The sequence below is a fragment of the Electrona antarctica genome, assembly GCF_951216825.1.
Source record: "Electrona antarctica genome assembly, chromosome: 20".
In the NCBI taxonomy this organism is placed as follows: Eukaryota; Metazoa; Chordata; class Actinopteri; order Myctophiformes; family Myctophidae; genus Electrona; species Electrona antarctica.
The window spans coordinates 39,541,854-39,559,582 of NC_136801.1; the positions used below are offsets into that span (position 1 = coordinate 39,541,854).

At 42.4% G+C, this 17,729-nt stretch overlaps 2 protein-coding genes across 5 annotated transcripts in view; one reads left to right on the forward strand and one right to left on the reverse strand.

The window, feature by feature from the left end:
• Positions 1–2,288: 2,288 nt before the first annotated feature.
• Positions 2,289–10,810, reverse strand: LOC306912783 (uncharacterized protein). Of its 2 annotated transcripts, none has more exons than XM_079489243.1 (4): positions 10,674–10,810; positions 8,388–9,019; positions 5,418–5,699; positions 2,289–4,918 (listed from the first exon to the last, which is right to left on the reverse strand). In XM_079489243.1, the coding sequence occupies exons 2-4, from the start codon at positions 9,004–9,006 to the stop codon at positions 3,387–3,389; spliced, it is 2,433 nt and encodes an 810-aa protein (XP_079345369.1). In that variant the 5' UTR covers positions 9,007–9,019; positions 10,674–10,810; the 3' UTR covers positions 2,289–3,386. The 2 variants fall into 2 exon arrangements, with proteins under 2 accessions (XP_079345369.1, XP_079345368.1); XM_079489242.1 differs by having other exon boundaries at positions 8,388–9,038.
• A 663-nt stretch (positions 10,811–11,473) lies between these two features.
• Positions 11,474–17,729, forward strand: part of LOC306913357 (GPI mannosyltransferase 1-like) — a 44,205-nt gene continuing 37,949 nt past the window's right edge. For all 3 annotated transcript variants that reach the window (XR_013788511.1, XR_013788512.1, XM_079489958.1), the window contains exons 1-7: positions 11,474–11,770; positions 12,826–12,999; positions 13,192–13,312; positions 14,912–15,185; positions 16,121–16,224; positions 16,454–16,608; positions 17,463–17,564. Coding sequence is in view for 1 of the 3 variants with exons in the window: in XM_079489958.1 (XP_079346084.1) it covers positions 11,609–11,770; positions 12,826–12,999; positions 13,192–13,312; positions 14,912–15,185; positions 16,121–16,224; positions 16,454–16,608; positions 17,463–17,564 (1,092 nt within the window). In the remaining 2 variants the exon portion in view is untranslated. The remainder of the gene's footprint in view (positions 11,771–12,825; positions 13,000–13,191; positions 13,313–14,911; positions 15,186–16,120; positions 16,225–16,453; positions 16,609–17,462; positions 17,565–17,729) is intronic.

Below are 17,729 nucleotides of genomic sequence, written 5' to 3' on the forward strand. Positions count from 1 at the left end.
CCTAACCTTAACCCTCTCCCAACCCTTAACGCACCCCTCACCAACCTTAATCCGGTCGTTTTAACGCACCCCTCACCAACCTTATAAGTATTTCCGGGAATTTCATGACCGTGGGGAACCCTGCTTGAAGGAACACTTCAACACTTACTTACAATTTAGGCATTCAGTGGCAATGCTTATCCAGACTTAAAGGGACACTTCACCCTTTTTTACAAAATAATATATGTTAATGACGTTTAGAAGATTTAGAACACTTTCCTGGGGTCTTTATGTGTGTACTATGTGGTTTTAGATATTTTAGATTTTAGCAGTGAGCCCAGTGTCTCTGATGTCATAGACACTGAGCTCACTTACTTCCTGGACTACAATTCTCATAATGCTTTGGTGCACTGCTCCTCCTTGTGGATAGGGGGAGACACTGGGCTCACTGCTCAAATCTAAAATATCTAAAACCACATATTACACACATACAGACCTCCAGGAAAGTGTTCTAAAACATCTAAACGTCATTAACATTAACATAGGCTATATGGGTGAAGTGTCACTTTAAAAGTGCAAAATCATAGAGAGGAGAACATTGTTATAGCAATACATGACATCCGAAGCCCAAACACTTTTTTTGTTTTAATAAAATTGTCACAATTGATCCAGACCAGATCTTTGTCATGATAATTATTCTTAAAGGATAAATTCCTTAAAGGTCTGGTGACGATTATTATTATTATTATTTTTCAGTGGATTTTCTCTGGTCTGGGTTTTTCTGAACAAGAAAGTCACCGTCCACTAATGCTGTCCTCTCTCGTCCCTGCCCCTCCCCTCTGCTTCAGCCCCTAGGTGGGCGGAGCATAGGCAATGATTGACAGGCAAACTCTCTCAACAGTGACATAATTGACATGGCAAATTGTTATTTTTTCACTCCACTCAAAAGGCTTCAGAACACAAAAAAACCCAGACCACAGAAAATCCACTGAATGTTCAAAGTGCAGGTTGTTTGGGTGTAACTGAGGCCATAAAACCTAAAAGAAAAACAAGAGAGAGAAAAATAACAGATGAATGTCATGAAAGTCATTAAGATTAATGTCATTAAAAACTGATATTTATCTGGTGGCAGTGCTTCCCATTTGGCATGTAATAAAACAACAACATTACATTCAAATCTGGGTTGTACATGGTTTGTTGAACTCCCTCTGGTGTTGTGCGTGTGGACTTCGTTGACATTAAGGAAGTATTTAGACAGGTACATCGGTATCCTGGTGGTGTATCGAATCTTGTGGACCAGACCCATTGCAATATGCTGTACTCTGTCGTCAACCTGTCAAAGTGGGCAGGGGTGAGGTGGGTTCGGGGAGTGAGGCCAAGTAGTAGCCTGACCATTTTGTTTTGGGAAGTCTGGAGCCTTGTTTGAAAGGCCTTTGAGGTGCTGTGGTAGCAAGAGGTGCATGCATAGTCAAAGAAACCTTGTACGAGGAGCAGTATAATAATCCATAATATTTTCCTTGTCTATCGACCTCCCTACGATCATACAGCTGTTCAATTTGACCCTCCCAAAGAGCTCATTATAGTGGAAACTAAAGGTGCACAATACAATCGGCGCCGATAATAACATGACCGTCAACAGCTTTGTACTTGCAGAGCGGCCAGTCTGCCTGTCTCTTAAGAGGCTCAGCTGTTAGTCCTCCCCCTTCACACACGCTGCTGTGTCTCAGTCAGAGCAGGCTGGGGGGAGTGGGGGCAGAGCATGCAGCGGTGCATCGAGACTTGGAGAGAAGCTGTATGCCTTAAAGCGCAAATAACATGCATTTTAAAACTGCTTTTAATATTTAATATCATATTGTCTATGTCCCTCAAAGTTATTTATAATGGTTTGAGCCTCTATCACCACTCTGATATAACCAGGCCTTGTCATTTATTGCTGGACTTTGAAAGCAGTTTTGGCTGCAGTACCACAATGTCCTGAGTTGATGGGGGTGCTCATATGCAGATTATTTAATATTTGAGTCATTATAATACTGATGCTTGTTTCCATTCCATGCCAGCTTGGAAAATCAACAATGGTGGACATTGTAAACGAAGTGGAAATGCAAATTTGGAACTGAAGACTGAAGTAGAGGAGGAATTATACAAAGTAGAGTGACATTGATGACATCACGATGAGGCCAAAATCAGTTGAGATGTTCCTGAGAGCAATTTCACCCATATGATATGAAAGACTGATTGTTCAAAATTGGTTATTTGTGGGGATAGAAAACACATATGGGAGCCCCAAAAACACAAAACAAAGTTGAATTTTATGTTATAGGTCCTTTAATCGTTTACCCGCCAGGAACATAGGAATTTTAAAACGTAGAATCTTGTAGCCTGCCACAAACGGAAAAGCCGTTTTAACAGCGATGTATTCATTAATGCATGTTTTAATACGATCGTATCGAAATCTACCGTCAGTTAGCTTTGTTATGCTTCTGACACAATGGGCGCGGCCATTTTGAAAATGCGCGCGCATCCACTAACATTGTCGGCTCTGTTTTCAGACGGCTTTATCTCACAGAAGCGACATTGCAGAGGACGCTTTGTCCCAGACAAGCGTTTTCAACGGCCTGTAGCAGGCGCTGTGATACTCGCGGTCCACTTTTTCCACCACCGACCGAGAGAACGAGCACCAGCTTCGTCAACACACACGGAATGGTTTCATAGTAAAATGCGATTACGGATATTTGGCTCTTCAAAGTAAGTGTCACGCGTGATTAAACCATGGCAATACGCAATCGAGGGATTAATTAATGGCGGCAGGCTAAGAGTTTTAATAATAGCAGTACCAGTCAAACAGCAAACAACTTAAGAACAGTACTTAGAGAAGGTTTCTTGTACATCTTAAATTAGTTTAGAGTAGTGATACTGGGGAGGAGCGAAGGATCCGAGGATATGTTATTAACACAAACATGATTGCCTCGTTGTTAACATCAAAGCAAAGAGCACTTTACTGGAGTTGAGTGGGCTACTTTGAACAACACACGAGGATAGTTAAGGGGGGCTGCATTGTTTAATAGGTTAATGATTTTAGGTAACACAATAATTAATAACAGTGTGACACTGTTTTTGTTTTGTCCTGTGAGAAATGTGGACACGAAGGTGTAATTTCAGATTACTTGATACATTGAAATTCTTGTCACAATGTTTACAGTGGAAAGGTTTTTCTCCAGTCTGGTTACGCTGGTGTGCCTTCAGTTGAGATGACATTTTGAAACTCTTGCCACAGTGTTTACAGAGGAAAGGTTTTTCTCCAGTATGGACACGCTGGTGTGTTTTCAGGAAAGATGATGCAGTAAAACTCTTGCCACAGTGTTTACAGTGGAAAGGTTTTTCTCCAGTATGGACACACCGGTGTGTCTTCAGGTGTCCTGACAGACTGAAACTCTTGTTACAATGTTTACACTGGAAAGGTTTTTCCTCAGGTGTGAAACTGTGGATAGCCGGTGTGCCTTCAGTTGAGATGGAAATTTGAAACTCTTGTCACAGTGTTCACACTGGAAAGGTTTTTCTCCAGTGTGAACACGCTGGTGTGTCTTCAGGTTATCTGACCGACTGAAACTCTTGTCACAATGTTTACACTGGAAAGGTTTTTCTCCAGTGTGGATAAGCTGGTGTTTCTTAAGTTGAGATGCATTTATGAAGCTCTTGTCACAGTGTTTACACTGGAAAGGTTTTTCTCCAGTGTGGACACGCTGGTGTGTCTTCAGGTTATCTGAAGTACTGAAACACTTGTTACAACGTTCACACTGGAAAGGTTTTTCTCCAGTGTGAACACGCTGGTGTTTCTTCAAGTTATCTGAAGTACTGAAACACTTGTTACAACGTTCACACTGGAAAGGTTTTTCTCCAGTGTGAACACGCTGGTGTTTCTTCAGGGTACATGACTGACTGAAACTCTTGTCACAATGTTTACACTGGAAAGGTTTTTCTCCAGTATGGATAAGCTGGTGTTTTTTCAGGGAAGTTGATGCAGCAAAACACTTGTTACAACGTTCACACTGGAAAGGTTTTTCTCCAGTGTGAACACGCTGGTGTGACTTCAGGGCACCTGACCGACTGAAACTCTTGTCACAATGTTTACACTGGAAAGGTTTTTCTCCAGTGTGGATAAGCTGGTGTGCCTTAAGTTGAGATGCATTTATGAAGCTCTTGTCACAGTGTTTACACTGGAAAGGTTTTTCTCCAGTGTGGACACGCTGGTGTGTATTCAGGTTATCTGAAGTACTGAAACACTTGTTACAACGTTCACACTGGAAAGGTTTTTCTCCAGTGTGAACACGCTGGTGTTTCTTCAGGGTACATGACTGACTGAAACTCTTGTCACAACGTTTACAGCGGAAATGTTTTTCTCCAGTATGGATAAGCTGGTGTGTTTTCAGGGAAGTTGATGCAGCAAAACACTTGTTACAACGTTCACACTGGAAAGTTTTTTCTCCAGTGTGAACACGCTGGTGTGACTTCAGGTCACCTGACCGAATGAAACTCTTGTTACAACGTTCACACTGGAAAGGTTTTTCTCCAGTGTGAACACGCTGGTGTGACTTCAGGTCACCTGACCGACTGAAACTCTTGTTACAATGTTTACACTGGAAAGGTTTTTCTCCAGTGTGAACACGCTGGTGTGACTTCAGACCACCTGACCGACTGAAACTCTTGTTACAATGTTTACACTGGAAAGGTTTTTCTCCAGTGTGGATAAGCTGGTGTGCCTTCAGTTGAGATGCATTTTTGAAGCTCTTGTCACAGTGTTTACAGTGGAAAGGTTTTTCTCCAGTGTAGTGGTCATTGTGTCTCGCCTTGATGTGTTTATGGAGGAAGATCTGAGATGTGAAGGAGTTTGAACACTCAGAACGGGAGAAGAACTGAGTCTGGGAAGACTGGGACCTCACTCCTGAAAGAGAGATTGAGAGAGAGAGAGAGAGAGAGAGAGAGAGAGAGAGAGATACACAGAAAGATGGTCGGAGTGTGAGAGGGAGGAGCGAAGGGGAGAGGCAGGATAAAAATGGTGAATACAGATAACTCGACAAGCTTACATTATCATGTTTGGCAGTCCTACGGCTTCCCTGTTAATTTATTTGTATTCATCATCTTTCTGTTTTCCCCTCCTATACACAGGTTTAATGTTTGTCTTTAGTTCAAAGTTTTTTCAGTAACCGCATTAACAATACAGTTTCGTTTACATCATATTGTCTCTTTATTGTTAATGGCGTTTAATGTTTGTGTTGGCACCGTTTGTTTTACATCACGATTACATCACCTAATTAACATGAGTTAGACTTTAATATATTAGCGCCCCTCACTTCACACAGGTGTGATGTTTTTGTCAATATGCCAAATGCCAGTGTTCCCCACACACGTAGTTCCTGTGCCTGTGTTTAACAATGACTGACCTTCAGTTGTCTCCTCCCAATCATCACTGTCATCAGTGACTTCAGTGTCGGAGTCATGCTCGACTTCAACTTCAGAGCGGTGCGAAGAGATGTCTTCATCGTCATCTTCACTTTTTACTGCTAGTAATGTCAACGTTGACCCAACAGGTATGTCTGGTCTTTGAAGTAGCTCCTCCTGTTCCTCTTTAATGTGTGGAGGCTCTGGTTCTTCCTGGAGCAGACTGGGGCGCCTCTCCTCTTCAGGGGAAACCTCCTCTTTACACACAACCATGTGCAGGATGTCTACGAGCAGAAAAATAACATGATGGTCAACCATATGGGAATGACTGGTCTATTTATTCATCGTCACCGACCGATGCTGATGGTCTCTCTAGCGCCGTTCTAATTTGTTTGCCTCTCACCGCAATGACCATTCTGGCTATGTGCAGGATGTCTATGGGCAGAACAATAACATGATGGTCAACCATATGGGATACCAGCTCAGTGGCCTTGTGGTTAGAGTGTCCGCCCTGTGACTGGGAGGTCGGGGTTCAATCCCCGGCCGGGTCATACCAAAGACTGGGACCCAGTGCCTCCCTGCTTGACACTCAGCATCAAGGCTTGGATTGGGGGTAAGTCCCTGCGACATACTAGCGTCATGTCCAGGGGGTGTACTTGTACATCAAGCTGCCTCACGCTACAGAAACAGGAGATAGGCTCCTGCCCTATGGGCCTCATGGCTCGGCAAGGCTACTTACTTTTACAACCATATGGGTCTGAATGTCCCCCCACTATTGGCGAATGACTGGTCCGACGCTGGTGGTCTCTCTAGCACCGTTCCACTCACCGCAATGACCATTCTGGCTATATAGCCTACCCTACGTGCAGTAACTGCAGTTGCTCTCTAGTCTCAACACTCAATCTCGAATATTGTCCCTCCACTTTGATGTCGCGACGGCGCCACTGTGGTCAACACTGGATTCCAAAAATGAAATTCCATTCTTCTTCCATGTTCCATGTACAAAATGCCTACTGTATTACTTACCAAGATAAGATTGACTAAATCATTACCAACTACAGATTACAGTTCTGAAAGTTTTAGCAAGATTTGAGCAAAATACAAAAAAAATATAATAATAATTTGTAATATATTTAGTTACTTTAACCCAAAAATGAATAATGGACGTTACAGCTGTCTGTTTTTACTCACCACCGCTCAACGTCATTTCAGCTCCGGTGGTCACCTCACCACCGGAGCGGAGCGGTGGTCACCTCACCACTGAAAATCCAGACTATGAATGAGCCTTAAGTAGGTCAATTGTGTAAAAAAAACTCAACAAAAAATACCATTTTAAATATACCGTTAAGGCACACTGGATGCGTTTTTTGGAAAACCAACGGAAAAACGCAGCTAAAAATCCGAAAAACTTGTCCAGTGTGCAACCACCTTTACTGTCGTTAACAAGATTGTTTTCTTTTTATACTTTACTACTTCACACCTGAGCTCTGATTTGGGAGTAAATTAGTCATGTCACTCAGTGCACGACATTATGAAACAGAAGCACTTCTGACAATGAAAGCTTAAAATGTGGACCGATGGTAGCTTTACAATCTATGTAGAAAATGTTCATGGCATAGCTCTGTACGTCTGAAATGGGTCCGAGAGTCTGTGAATCAGTCTGCCTGTGTGTCTGTACGTCTGTAAATGGGTCTGTGATTCTGTGAATCTGTCTGCCTGTATGTCTGTAGTACGTCTACGGGTCTGTGATTCTGTGAATCTGTACGTCTGTAAATGGGTCTGTGAATCTGTACGTCTGTAAACGGGTCTGTGAGTCTGTGAATCTGTCTGCCTGTGTGTCTGGGGCAAATCTCACAAACTAATGTACCGATCAAATCTCACAAACTACTGTACCAATCAAATCTCACAAACTACTGTACCGATCAAATCTCACAAACTACTGTAGGGATCAGCCCCAAATATCTTGTTCACGCTGCCAGTCGGTCAAGCAAGTATTTTTCCACATCTGCAAATTGCGTCACACTCAGTTTTGTAAAAAAGTAAGAAAGTGCAGACGCTAAGCTTTCAAATGCTTGTTTGAAAGTTGTTAACCACTTAAACACTCTATACCAGGGGTGCCCAAATTGTAGATTGTGATCTACCAGTAGATCACAAAGGCTGTGCAGGTAGATCACATGACATGCCTCAGTCTAAATAACATTGAATTTAAATATAACATATATATTCTTTTGCATCTGCCACTTGAATTAAGGTGACTTGATTGACATAAAAAGGGCCTGCCAGCTCAAACCCACAATGCAATCTTATATTTCAAGAGTGTTGCTGTGCACAAACGTCAGTAGCATTACAAATTAAATACAAAGAACCCTATCTATTCCATTACATATTTAGACTATTTTCAGCAATGGCATTACTATTCGGTGGGTATATCTTGTGAGCTGGTCTGAAAGTAGCTCTCAAGTCAAAAAAGCGTGGGCACCCCTGCTCTATACTTAGTGAACTAACCCTCTGTACTTCATGAACTATAGACCCACTATACATACTGTAAAGAAAATGACAAGGTGAATTTATACGGTCCCGGTTGTCTTTCACATTGCATTTGTGCAAAGTTTGACAAAGTGCTTTTGTCTATGGTAAAAATAAATTAAATATTAAATTGAATGAAATGTGATAGATATTCCAATGATTGATTTACATATTGGGATATTACTCCAGTTCAATGTCAAAAATGTATGTTCATTAACATTTTCAGGAGATTAGGAAAACTATATATTTTTTGGAAACTGTATGACAAATCAGAAAATCCATCATTCCATTTGCGCAGAATCCAATATGGTTTGAAATTACACAAGCGACCGGACTATGAGTGTCCTGGTATTTTTTGCCATCGTTATTGTACAGTGAAAATCAGACACTGTCGCAGCCCTACAGAACAGAACATATTAAAGAAAGGAAGAGCACATGGAACTTACTGAGGTGTGGGTGGTCTTCAGGTTCATGTTTAATAGAAATGTCTTCCTGTTCCTGTTTAATAGAAATGTCTTCCTGTTCAATAGAAATGTCTTCAGCTTCCTGTTCAATAGAAATGTCTTCAGCTTCCTGTTTAACAGAAATGTCTTCAGCTTCCTGTTCAATAGAAATGTCTTCAGCTTCCTGTTTAACAGAAATGTCTTCCTGTTTAATAGACATGTCTTCAGCTTCCTGTTTAACAGAAATGTCTTCCTGTTTAATAGAAATATCTTCAGCTTCCTGTTTAACAGAAATGTCTTCCTGTTTAATAGAAATGTCTTCAGCTTCCTGTTTAACAGAAATGTCTTCAGCTTCCTGTTTAACAGAAATGTCTTCAGCTTCCTGTTTAACAGAAATGTCTTCCTGTTTAATAGAAATGTCTTCAGCTTCCTGTTTAATAGAAATGTCTTCAGCGTCCTGTTTAATAGAAATGTCTTCCTGTTCAATAGAAATGTCTTCAGCTTCCTGTTTAATAGAAATGTCTTCAGCTTCCTGTTGAATAGAAATGTCTTCCTGTTCAATAGAAATGTCTTCAGCTTCCTGTTTAACAGAAACGTCCTTGGCTGAGTCTGGAGAGTTCATCTTCACCTGCAGTCTGGACTCCACACACCGGTCTGGAAAAAAAAGTGAACAAGGAAGGACTTTAATAACTGGAGACTGAGTGGTGTTTGTTAGCCCAACTCTCCAACATGTGAATCTTGAGATTATGAGATTTATGTTATAAGATAAAAATAACTCTCTCTCTCTTTCTTATAAATAATTTATCCTGTGCCGTCTATCATTTTTTTTTATGTCATTGTGAACTCCATATCATGTCAGGTTGAAACTCTGTGCTCTCATAACAGCCATTTCTGACAACGATGGCTCTGTTATGGTTTCATCCACCATCTGGCCCCGGCCTCTGACCACGGGATGCAATAACACAACGTTTGATAAGCAGCCTCTAGGTGAGAGTGTTAGGTCGGAGATAAAACTCTGACTTCCTGTCTTCATCTCTCTTCTGAACTCTGGAGGAAGTAATTGTCATCAATGAATATCTCCAGTGGGTGCAAAAATGATTAACCATCATAAACGATTGGGTATGTGCTATGACCAAAAAAAACAAAAAAACAAACCAACAACCATTCAAGGACCACTTCACCACTTCTCAACCTATCTTCATATAATAGGTCCTCACTAATAATCATGATAAAATGGCACCATTTTTAGCTACTCATAGGAGGGCTGTGGGCAGTTCAGAAACCCGTCCACCAGTGATATCATGGGTGTTACAGTACAGTACAGTGACAGTACAGTACAGTACAGGGACCCCCTGGGGACCCCCACACGGTAACTGTCATTTCTCAACCATTTCGGACGCGGGGTGGCTCGCCGGAACCAGGGCGGCACCCTGGTTGCGTTCCTGTGGGTCTGGAACTTCCGGGGACCCCCACACGGAGTTGCACCACTCACTTCAGTTCACACGGGTGTGATTTTTATCAACATACAACACAATAGGGCAGCAACCATGCATGGGGAGCAAAATGACTCATGCATTACGTGGATGGTAATTCCAGGCCTGACACATTAATACAGCATGACAAACGTTTCGTTGGTAAGGATTCAATGTCTGGTGCATGACATGGAGCTCAAATTCACTTGACAATCACATTAACATTACAGTGGACAGAGTACAAATCCTGCTCCTTTACAGCCTATACGTTTGCACCTCGTTTCTTGTATGGAAAGATTAGCGTCTGTACTCTGTAATGCTATAAAACACTGATGTACTAAACTATAGGGTTAAATACTAAATTAGTCTAAAGCAGTGGTTCCCAAACTCTTCAGCCCATGACCCAAAACAGAAATTTGATATTTGCCCGGGACCCAAACTAGAGAAAATGGCCAATCTACAAGCTCACAAAGTGTCGCTTCACGTCACATTGTGAGCTTGTAGATCGGCTATTTTCACTTAGTACTTCTTAAATAATTGTTCTAATTCATGGAATTTCTTTCATTTCTTCATGACGTTACTGAAATAAATCACTGGATTTTGTTAGTAATTTTTCATGATTATTAGTGAGGACCTATTATATGAAGATAGGTTGAAAAGTGGTGAAGTGGTCCTTTAACAGTTTTTATATTGCGATGTGCTTTGAAATGATCACATTTAAAACAAACAAGAAGACGACTTTAACTCATCTAAAAAAGATGAGTAAATATAAAAGATAAATAGATGAAACACATGGTGAATTTATAGTTCATCTTACCTGCTGTGTTTCAGTAGTTAAGCTAACAAACAGACGTCCTCCTGCTGCTTACGACGATACAGTGTTTTCAAACGACATGTTTTAGTTTTCTATGTAGGCTACAGTATATTAAATTGTCGACAACAGTCGACGCCATGTTGTTTTAACAAAAAACACTGTTGTGGATTTGGAGAGTGCGTACCATAAACGGTCAATAGGGGGAGCCAAGGTATAGCGTGACAATTTAATTCAATTCAAAGGAGCTTTATTGGCATGAGGAGTTGAGGACATTGCTTTGACGTTTACATTGTCAAAGCAAGTATCAAAATAATATAATAAAAACAGTTGGAAATGGGGAAAGTATATACAGTCTGTTGTAGGGGGTACAGCATTTTGTAATGTCACATTTTGTAGTTATTATGTACAGTTATGGGTCTGTAACTCTGAGAATGTAGCCTACAAATGGGACCAAATGGACCCTTGGTTCCATTTGTACACTCTCAGAGTTAAAGTTAAACAGTGATTTTACAATATAAATTGGGGGTGCCAGAGATAGAAATAGCCTACCATTAAATGGAGGTCCGTAGACTAATGCATGTCAAACTGGGGGGTCCTTGAAATTAAACGGGTTGAGAATCACTAGAGCCGTAAGAATCTTCTCTTATGGAGGTCCCCCTGGCATATCTCTTCAAATGGGGGTCCGCGGGCTAATTAGTGTCGATTAATTTATGGGTCCTTGACATGAAAACGTTTGGGAACCATGCACTGGTTGGTACAGATAGTAACCATGAGGTGGCACTGCTGGACCGTGCTGGAACACACAACTCTCGTTGCAGTCAGTCAACAACACAGCCCAGATCTACTCTAGCTAGCTCTATAGCTAGTTCTTTACGATGGAACACACAGGTTTTAGATTAACGTAGCATCACATGGATGGATGACTGACTGTGTTCTAAATGGAGGGACTGCTGATGGATAGACGTGTTGTGTTCACTCTATCCCTGGCCGTGAGGCTCGCTCTGGTGTTCTATGGAGAGTACCAGGACAGAACCATGGCTGTGAAGTACACGGACATCGACTACCATGTGTTCACGGACGCGGCCAGGTTCATCACCGAGGTATTTGTTTATTATTAACACTTTGAAGTTTAATATTTGGGTAATAAAAGTGACATGATTGTTAGGAATAATGTAAAAGTACTGTGTTTTTACATGGGTTTACTGTCTGTTATTTATTGTGATTTGACTTCCACCACTTCCCTGACTGACTGTCAAAACTGTCAGATTATGTTTGCACGTGACTTCCGGTCGGTGGATTTAGTTCAAAATAAAATAAATCTCTGATTGATATTATTTTTTCAGGAATTGATTGATTGATTGAAATATGTATTAACAGTTTGCAGAATTACAGTACATTTCAAGCACAAACTCAATACAGAGACTGTTAACTGTGAGTGGACAACCCAATTAAGCATTACACTTGTTTACAAGAGGGTCCACCTTGTTCAATTCAACGTACAAATAGACACTTCTATATATAGTCAAAGAACAGAACAGGAATTCATCATAAGAATAATAGTAGCCTAATAATACAAAACTAATAATAATAATAAATGTGGATCCTAAGGATTTATAGCATATTTTGTTGCCCCTTTCACATTGTGACCGATAATATTCGTATAGCCAAACAAGACAGTGAAACATGTAGCCCTACCTTCTATTTTTCCCATAGAGATTTACAAAAGTATTTATACCAATTATTGCCATGTCAGTGTAACTGGCTCATAGCGGAAACGTGTAAGCTTTCCTTTTTGGCGAATACAGAAATGTAAATGTGAGTAATTTGTATATTTAAAAAAAGTTTGGGTGAGCTACCTTTTAGGATTTCCTTTTTTTAAAATATATATATATATATTTTTGGGCTCACTTGCACATGCTTTCTAAGGTTTGATTTGGGGCTCTAAGGATGGACTGCGACACACTGTCATGCTGGATTTACCAGCCAAGGTGCCTCCTGGACCGCTAAACCGGCCCAGGCCAGGAAATTTCGTTTTGAATTCCTACTTTTTGATGCATACTGGATTTGGGTCTATAGGCACTGCACTGAAAACCATCGCTGACGCACAACCTCTCTCTTTCTCATGTGACTGCTGTGCTGTGTGTTTGCTGTCCAGGGCGAGTCTCCCTACAACAGGTCGACGTACCGCTACACTCCCCTGCTCGCCTGGCTGTTGACGCCCAACGTCTACCTCAGCCCCGTGTTCGGCAAGGTCCTCTTCGTCCTCTGCGACGTCCTGTCGGGCCTGCTCATCTACCGCCTCCTGTGCCTGCGAGGCGTGGACCCCCAGGTGCGTCCGTTACAATTTAGGCATTTAGCAGACGCTCTTAATCCAGAGCGATTTACAGTAAACAAGAACAAGGGCACCACTCAACATTCAACAACATTATCCCCCCCCAGGGACCACAAAAAGTAATGATGATGTTACTTTTTGAATGAAATGCACTTTCGGATGAAGTTTATTCTGTTTTGATTTGACCAGAGGGCGTGTGGCATCTGTTCTCTGTGGCTCTTGAACCCGCTGCCCATGGGAGTGTCCAGCCGAGGCAACGCGGAGTCCGTCCTGTCTGCTCTAGTGCTGGGTACGCTGCACTGTATGGAAGGTAAGGAGCTCTGCTCTGGGTACGCTGCACTGTATGGAAGGTAAGGAGCTCTGCTCTGGGTACGCTGCACTGTATGGAAGGTAAGGAGCTCTGCTCTGGGTATGCTGCACTGTATGGAAGGTAAGGAGCTCTGCTCTGGGCACGCCGCACTGTATGGAAGGTAAGGAGCTCTGCTCTGGGTATGCTGCACTGTATGGAAGGTAAGGAGCTCTGCTCTAGGTACGCTGCACTGTATGGAAGGTAAGGAGCTCTGCTCTGGGTACGCTGCACTGTATGGAAGGTAAGGAGCTCTGCTCTGGGTACGCTGCACTGTATGGAAGGTAAGGAGCTCTGCTCTAGGTACGCTGCACTGTATGGAAGGTAAGGAGCTCTGCTCTGGGTATGCTGCACTGTATGGAAGGTAAGGAGCTCTGCTCTGGGTACGCTGCACTGTATGGAAGGTAAGGAGCTCTGCTCTGGGTATGCTGCACTGTATGGAAGGTAAGGAGCTCTGCTCTGGGTACGCTGCACTGTATGGAAGGTAAGGAGCTCTGCTCTGGGTATTCTCCATTAATTTTCCTCATAGACATTTCAGAAAGTATTTATTTAAAGACGTTTACGCCGCAGACAAAGCCAACTCTTGTCGTGACAAATCATGCCGAACAAATAATTAGAGAGAAGAAAAAACGGCAGGTTACAACACTTTTTTTGTTGTTTTTCTTCTTTGTAATTATTTGTTTGGTCCAAAATATTGTGTTTGTTGTCATGAGTTGTCACGACTCGAGTTGGCTTTGTCCGCGGCGTAACCGTCTTTAAATACATTCTTTTTTAAATGTCTATGGGAAAAATGCATTGGGAATCATTTCCTGGGCCTGGCGTCGTCATGAAAGGTGGCGGGACTGCGACGCTCTATAGAGCACTGAAGTCCACGGGTTCATGTACTTTTTATTTGCATTGTAATCCCCATAGGGGATTTTAGATTGCCTCATATAAGAATTGTGTTTGAAAAATGAACAAATCATTCAGGTCTCTTCACTCATATGGATATGAAGAATCAACTGACTGAGAGACAACGCTAATGTTACTGCTACTGAATTAGTTACATTTTCGCTAGAAACAGACTGTATCATATATGAGTGACTGACTGTCGCAAACGATAGAGACACCTCCCTGACAATAACGCCGAGACAGCTTGTTTATTTTTGGACCACAATGCTTATATGAAACGATTTTAAGATGACCCCATGTTATTCTCCATAGAGAAATTACTTCTGTGAACCAGGGGAATCGAGGGGATGAGCGAGTGACGTCAGGACTTCGGCGCTCTATTCATTCAGCATTTGAGCCACGGACCACCATTTGATTCTCTCAGACCCAAAACGGAGAATATTTTGTTATCGTTGGATAAGATTGTGTCCACAATTTAATTCTGTATTGCGCGATAGGAGAGAACAGGCAAAATTATTTTGCATTCTCTAATTGTGTAGACTTTGTGTAAATTAAGTAATTCATTAGTTTAATCGTAGAATCGATTTGTAGAATCGTCCTCAGGTCTAAATGGGTTAATAGCAGATGCTAAACGTACCGTACTCTTTTTTTTCTCCCCTTTTTTTTTCTTAGGCCGGCGCCTGACGTGTGCGGCGCTACTCTACGGCCTCTCCGTCCACATGAAGATCTACCCCGTCACGTACGCGCTGCCCATCGCCCTGGCCCTGCGGACGCCACCGCACGTGCCCAGTGGTGCTGAGGAGGAGGAGGAGGGGATGCGAGGGGCGAGGTGGTGCTGCTGGAGAGTGCTGGGGTTCATCAGGAGCTTCCTAAACCAAGAGCTGTTCGTGTTCGTCGCCGTATCCGGAGGAGTGTTCTGCGGCTTCACTGCTCTCTTCTACCACATGTGAGAGAACCAGAAAGACCCGTTAGAAATCGAAAAATCGTCCATGTACATTTTAGTCAAAGTAGTTACTGTAAGCATCGCAATCCTTTTAACCACTGTAATTGTTTTATACTTTGGCTATTAAAAAATAGCAGATCTACAAGCTCATCTGCTATTTTTGAAAAATCTTGTGCACACCTTTTTTTAATGTAATTTATATATTTTTAAAGCCAACATTTGTGAGGGTCGCTGGCCCCTCCAATGCATGGCGTTTGAAGATTACGTCTTGGCAGCCAAGTAGGGGATTTTCAATGTTTGTTTTGAGCACTTATGACGTAAATCGTTTGCCAGCCCTTAATGTTTGTTTAGGGCACTAAATGGCCACGTAAGACGTCATGTATATAAATACAGTGGGCGCTCCTCACTTCACACAAGTGTGATTTGTGAGGGGCGCCAGCCCCTCCTATGCCCAGCTTTGAGTGTTTGTGTGAACACAAACATTGAAGACAAAAGTGAGGACGCAAATTGTGATTGGCCAGAATGACATGATGCATGATGACGTATGATGCTAAGAGCACCCCTCACTTCACACGGGTGTGATTTTGTATTACTTTTGACACTGTTTGTTTAATTTTAATAGTGGTTAAAGTTAAAACAAGTATGATGCTATTATTTTAGTTAAAAACAACTTTTTAACTAAAATGACACAGATCTATCCATTTCCTGGTCTTATAAGATAAGATCTTTATTGTCACTGTATGAGACATACGACGATTTTGTTTAGTGCAACCTTAAAATGGAGTTTGAAGTTATAATGGGTTTGTATATGAACGGGGCGGGGCAGCTAAAATGAATATCTTAAAAACTGTCTGGGGTGTTCACATAAGCCTGAGGGTTTTTTTAAATCAGTTTGGGTGGTAATGCTTAATGTCCTGTGTTCCTTGTCTGTCCTACAGCTATGGCTGGGAGTTCCTCCACGAGACCTACCTGTACCACCTGACCCGACGCGACACCCGCCACAACTTCTCGCCCTACTTCTACATGCTCTACCTCACTGCAGGTGTGTACCCATTTGTAGTTCCTAAATGCCCTACCTCACTGCAGGCGGTCGAACATGCGCTGCCTTCCGTGCTTGCGGTTTGGGTTAGGTTAGGCTTTGAGGTATAGGTTGTCGGTCTAATGACAGTCGGACCAATAGCATGTCTAAAACTAAAACCTGTACGCCATTTGTCGTCATAGTTTTATAGTCGACATAATCGACACTGCTTGCGTGTGTGTGTGTGGTTCAGACGGTGGGTGGAGCGTGTGGCTGGGCCTGGCAGCCTTCCTGCCCCAGCTGGGTCTGCTGCTGCTGGCCTCCTGGGCGTACCACGCTGACCTGGCCCTCTGCTGCTTCCTGCACACCGCCATGTTCGTCTCCTTCAACAAAGTCTGCACCTCACAGGTAGAACGTCCCAAACCGAGAGCAAAATGACCCTTTTGTGTCTATTAGCCCATTTTGACCTGAGATCAGATTCTAAAAATGTCTTCTACATCCTGACAGTTTTCTGAAAAAGCTATGTTTCTATGTCAGTCGTTTTCGATTTTTCAAAAATAGCAGACCTACAAGCTCGTAGCGCGCCACTCGGTGGCGCGCTATGAGCTTGTAGATCTGCTATTTTTCAATAGCTAAAGCATAACATAATGCTAACACCCAAAGGGGTTCCCGCCCAGAATGGGTTAGAGCACTGGTTCCCAAACGTTTTCACATCAAGGACCCCCAAATTGACACTTAAATTACTAGCCCCGCGAACCCCCGTTTGAAAAGATATGCCAGCGACCGCCCCCCATAAGAGAAGATTTTTACGGCTCTAGCAGAGATTCTCAACCCGTTTAATTTCAAGGAGCCCCCAGTTTGACATGCATTATACGGACGGATTTAGTGGCATTTCTATCTCTGAGATCCCCAATTTATATTGTATAATCAATGTTAATTTAACTCGGCGAGTGTACAAATGGAACCAAATGGAACCGGGCCCGGGTCCATTTGTACACTCTCAGAGTTACAGACCCATAAGGGTCCAAACTATCATTTAGCTGGGGACCCCTGGACCCCACTTTGGGAACGACTGTATTAGAGCACTGGTTGTCAACCCTTTTTCATGATGTCAAGGGTCCATTATTGATTCGGAAATTCAGGAAAAAAAAGAAAAAGGGATTTTTACTCTAGTCGTGATCCATAAAAAAATGGGTCCCGACCCACTGTGAATGTTGTAGGTTCTTCTATTGAACCTTTGCTCCGTGTGTCGTCCTAAATAGTACTTCCTGTGGTACCTGTGCCTGCTTCCTCTTCTGATCCCTCGGCTCAGTCTGTCGCCAAGACAAGGAGTTGGTCTGCTACTTCTGTGGTTCGCTGGCCAGGTAACGAGTCTCATCATGTCCACCCAAGTCGCCCCCGTTCGTTAGCATTTAGGCCTGACGTCGAATTTCTTTAAAAGAAAAGTCTTCTAAATCATGAAAAATCATGTTTCTATATCAGTGGTGCTCAATATTTCATGTCAAGGACCCCCACAAATATATGTATTT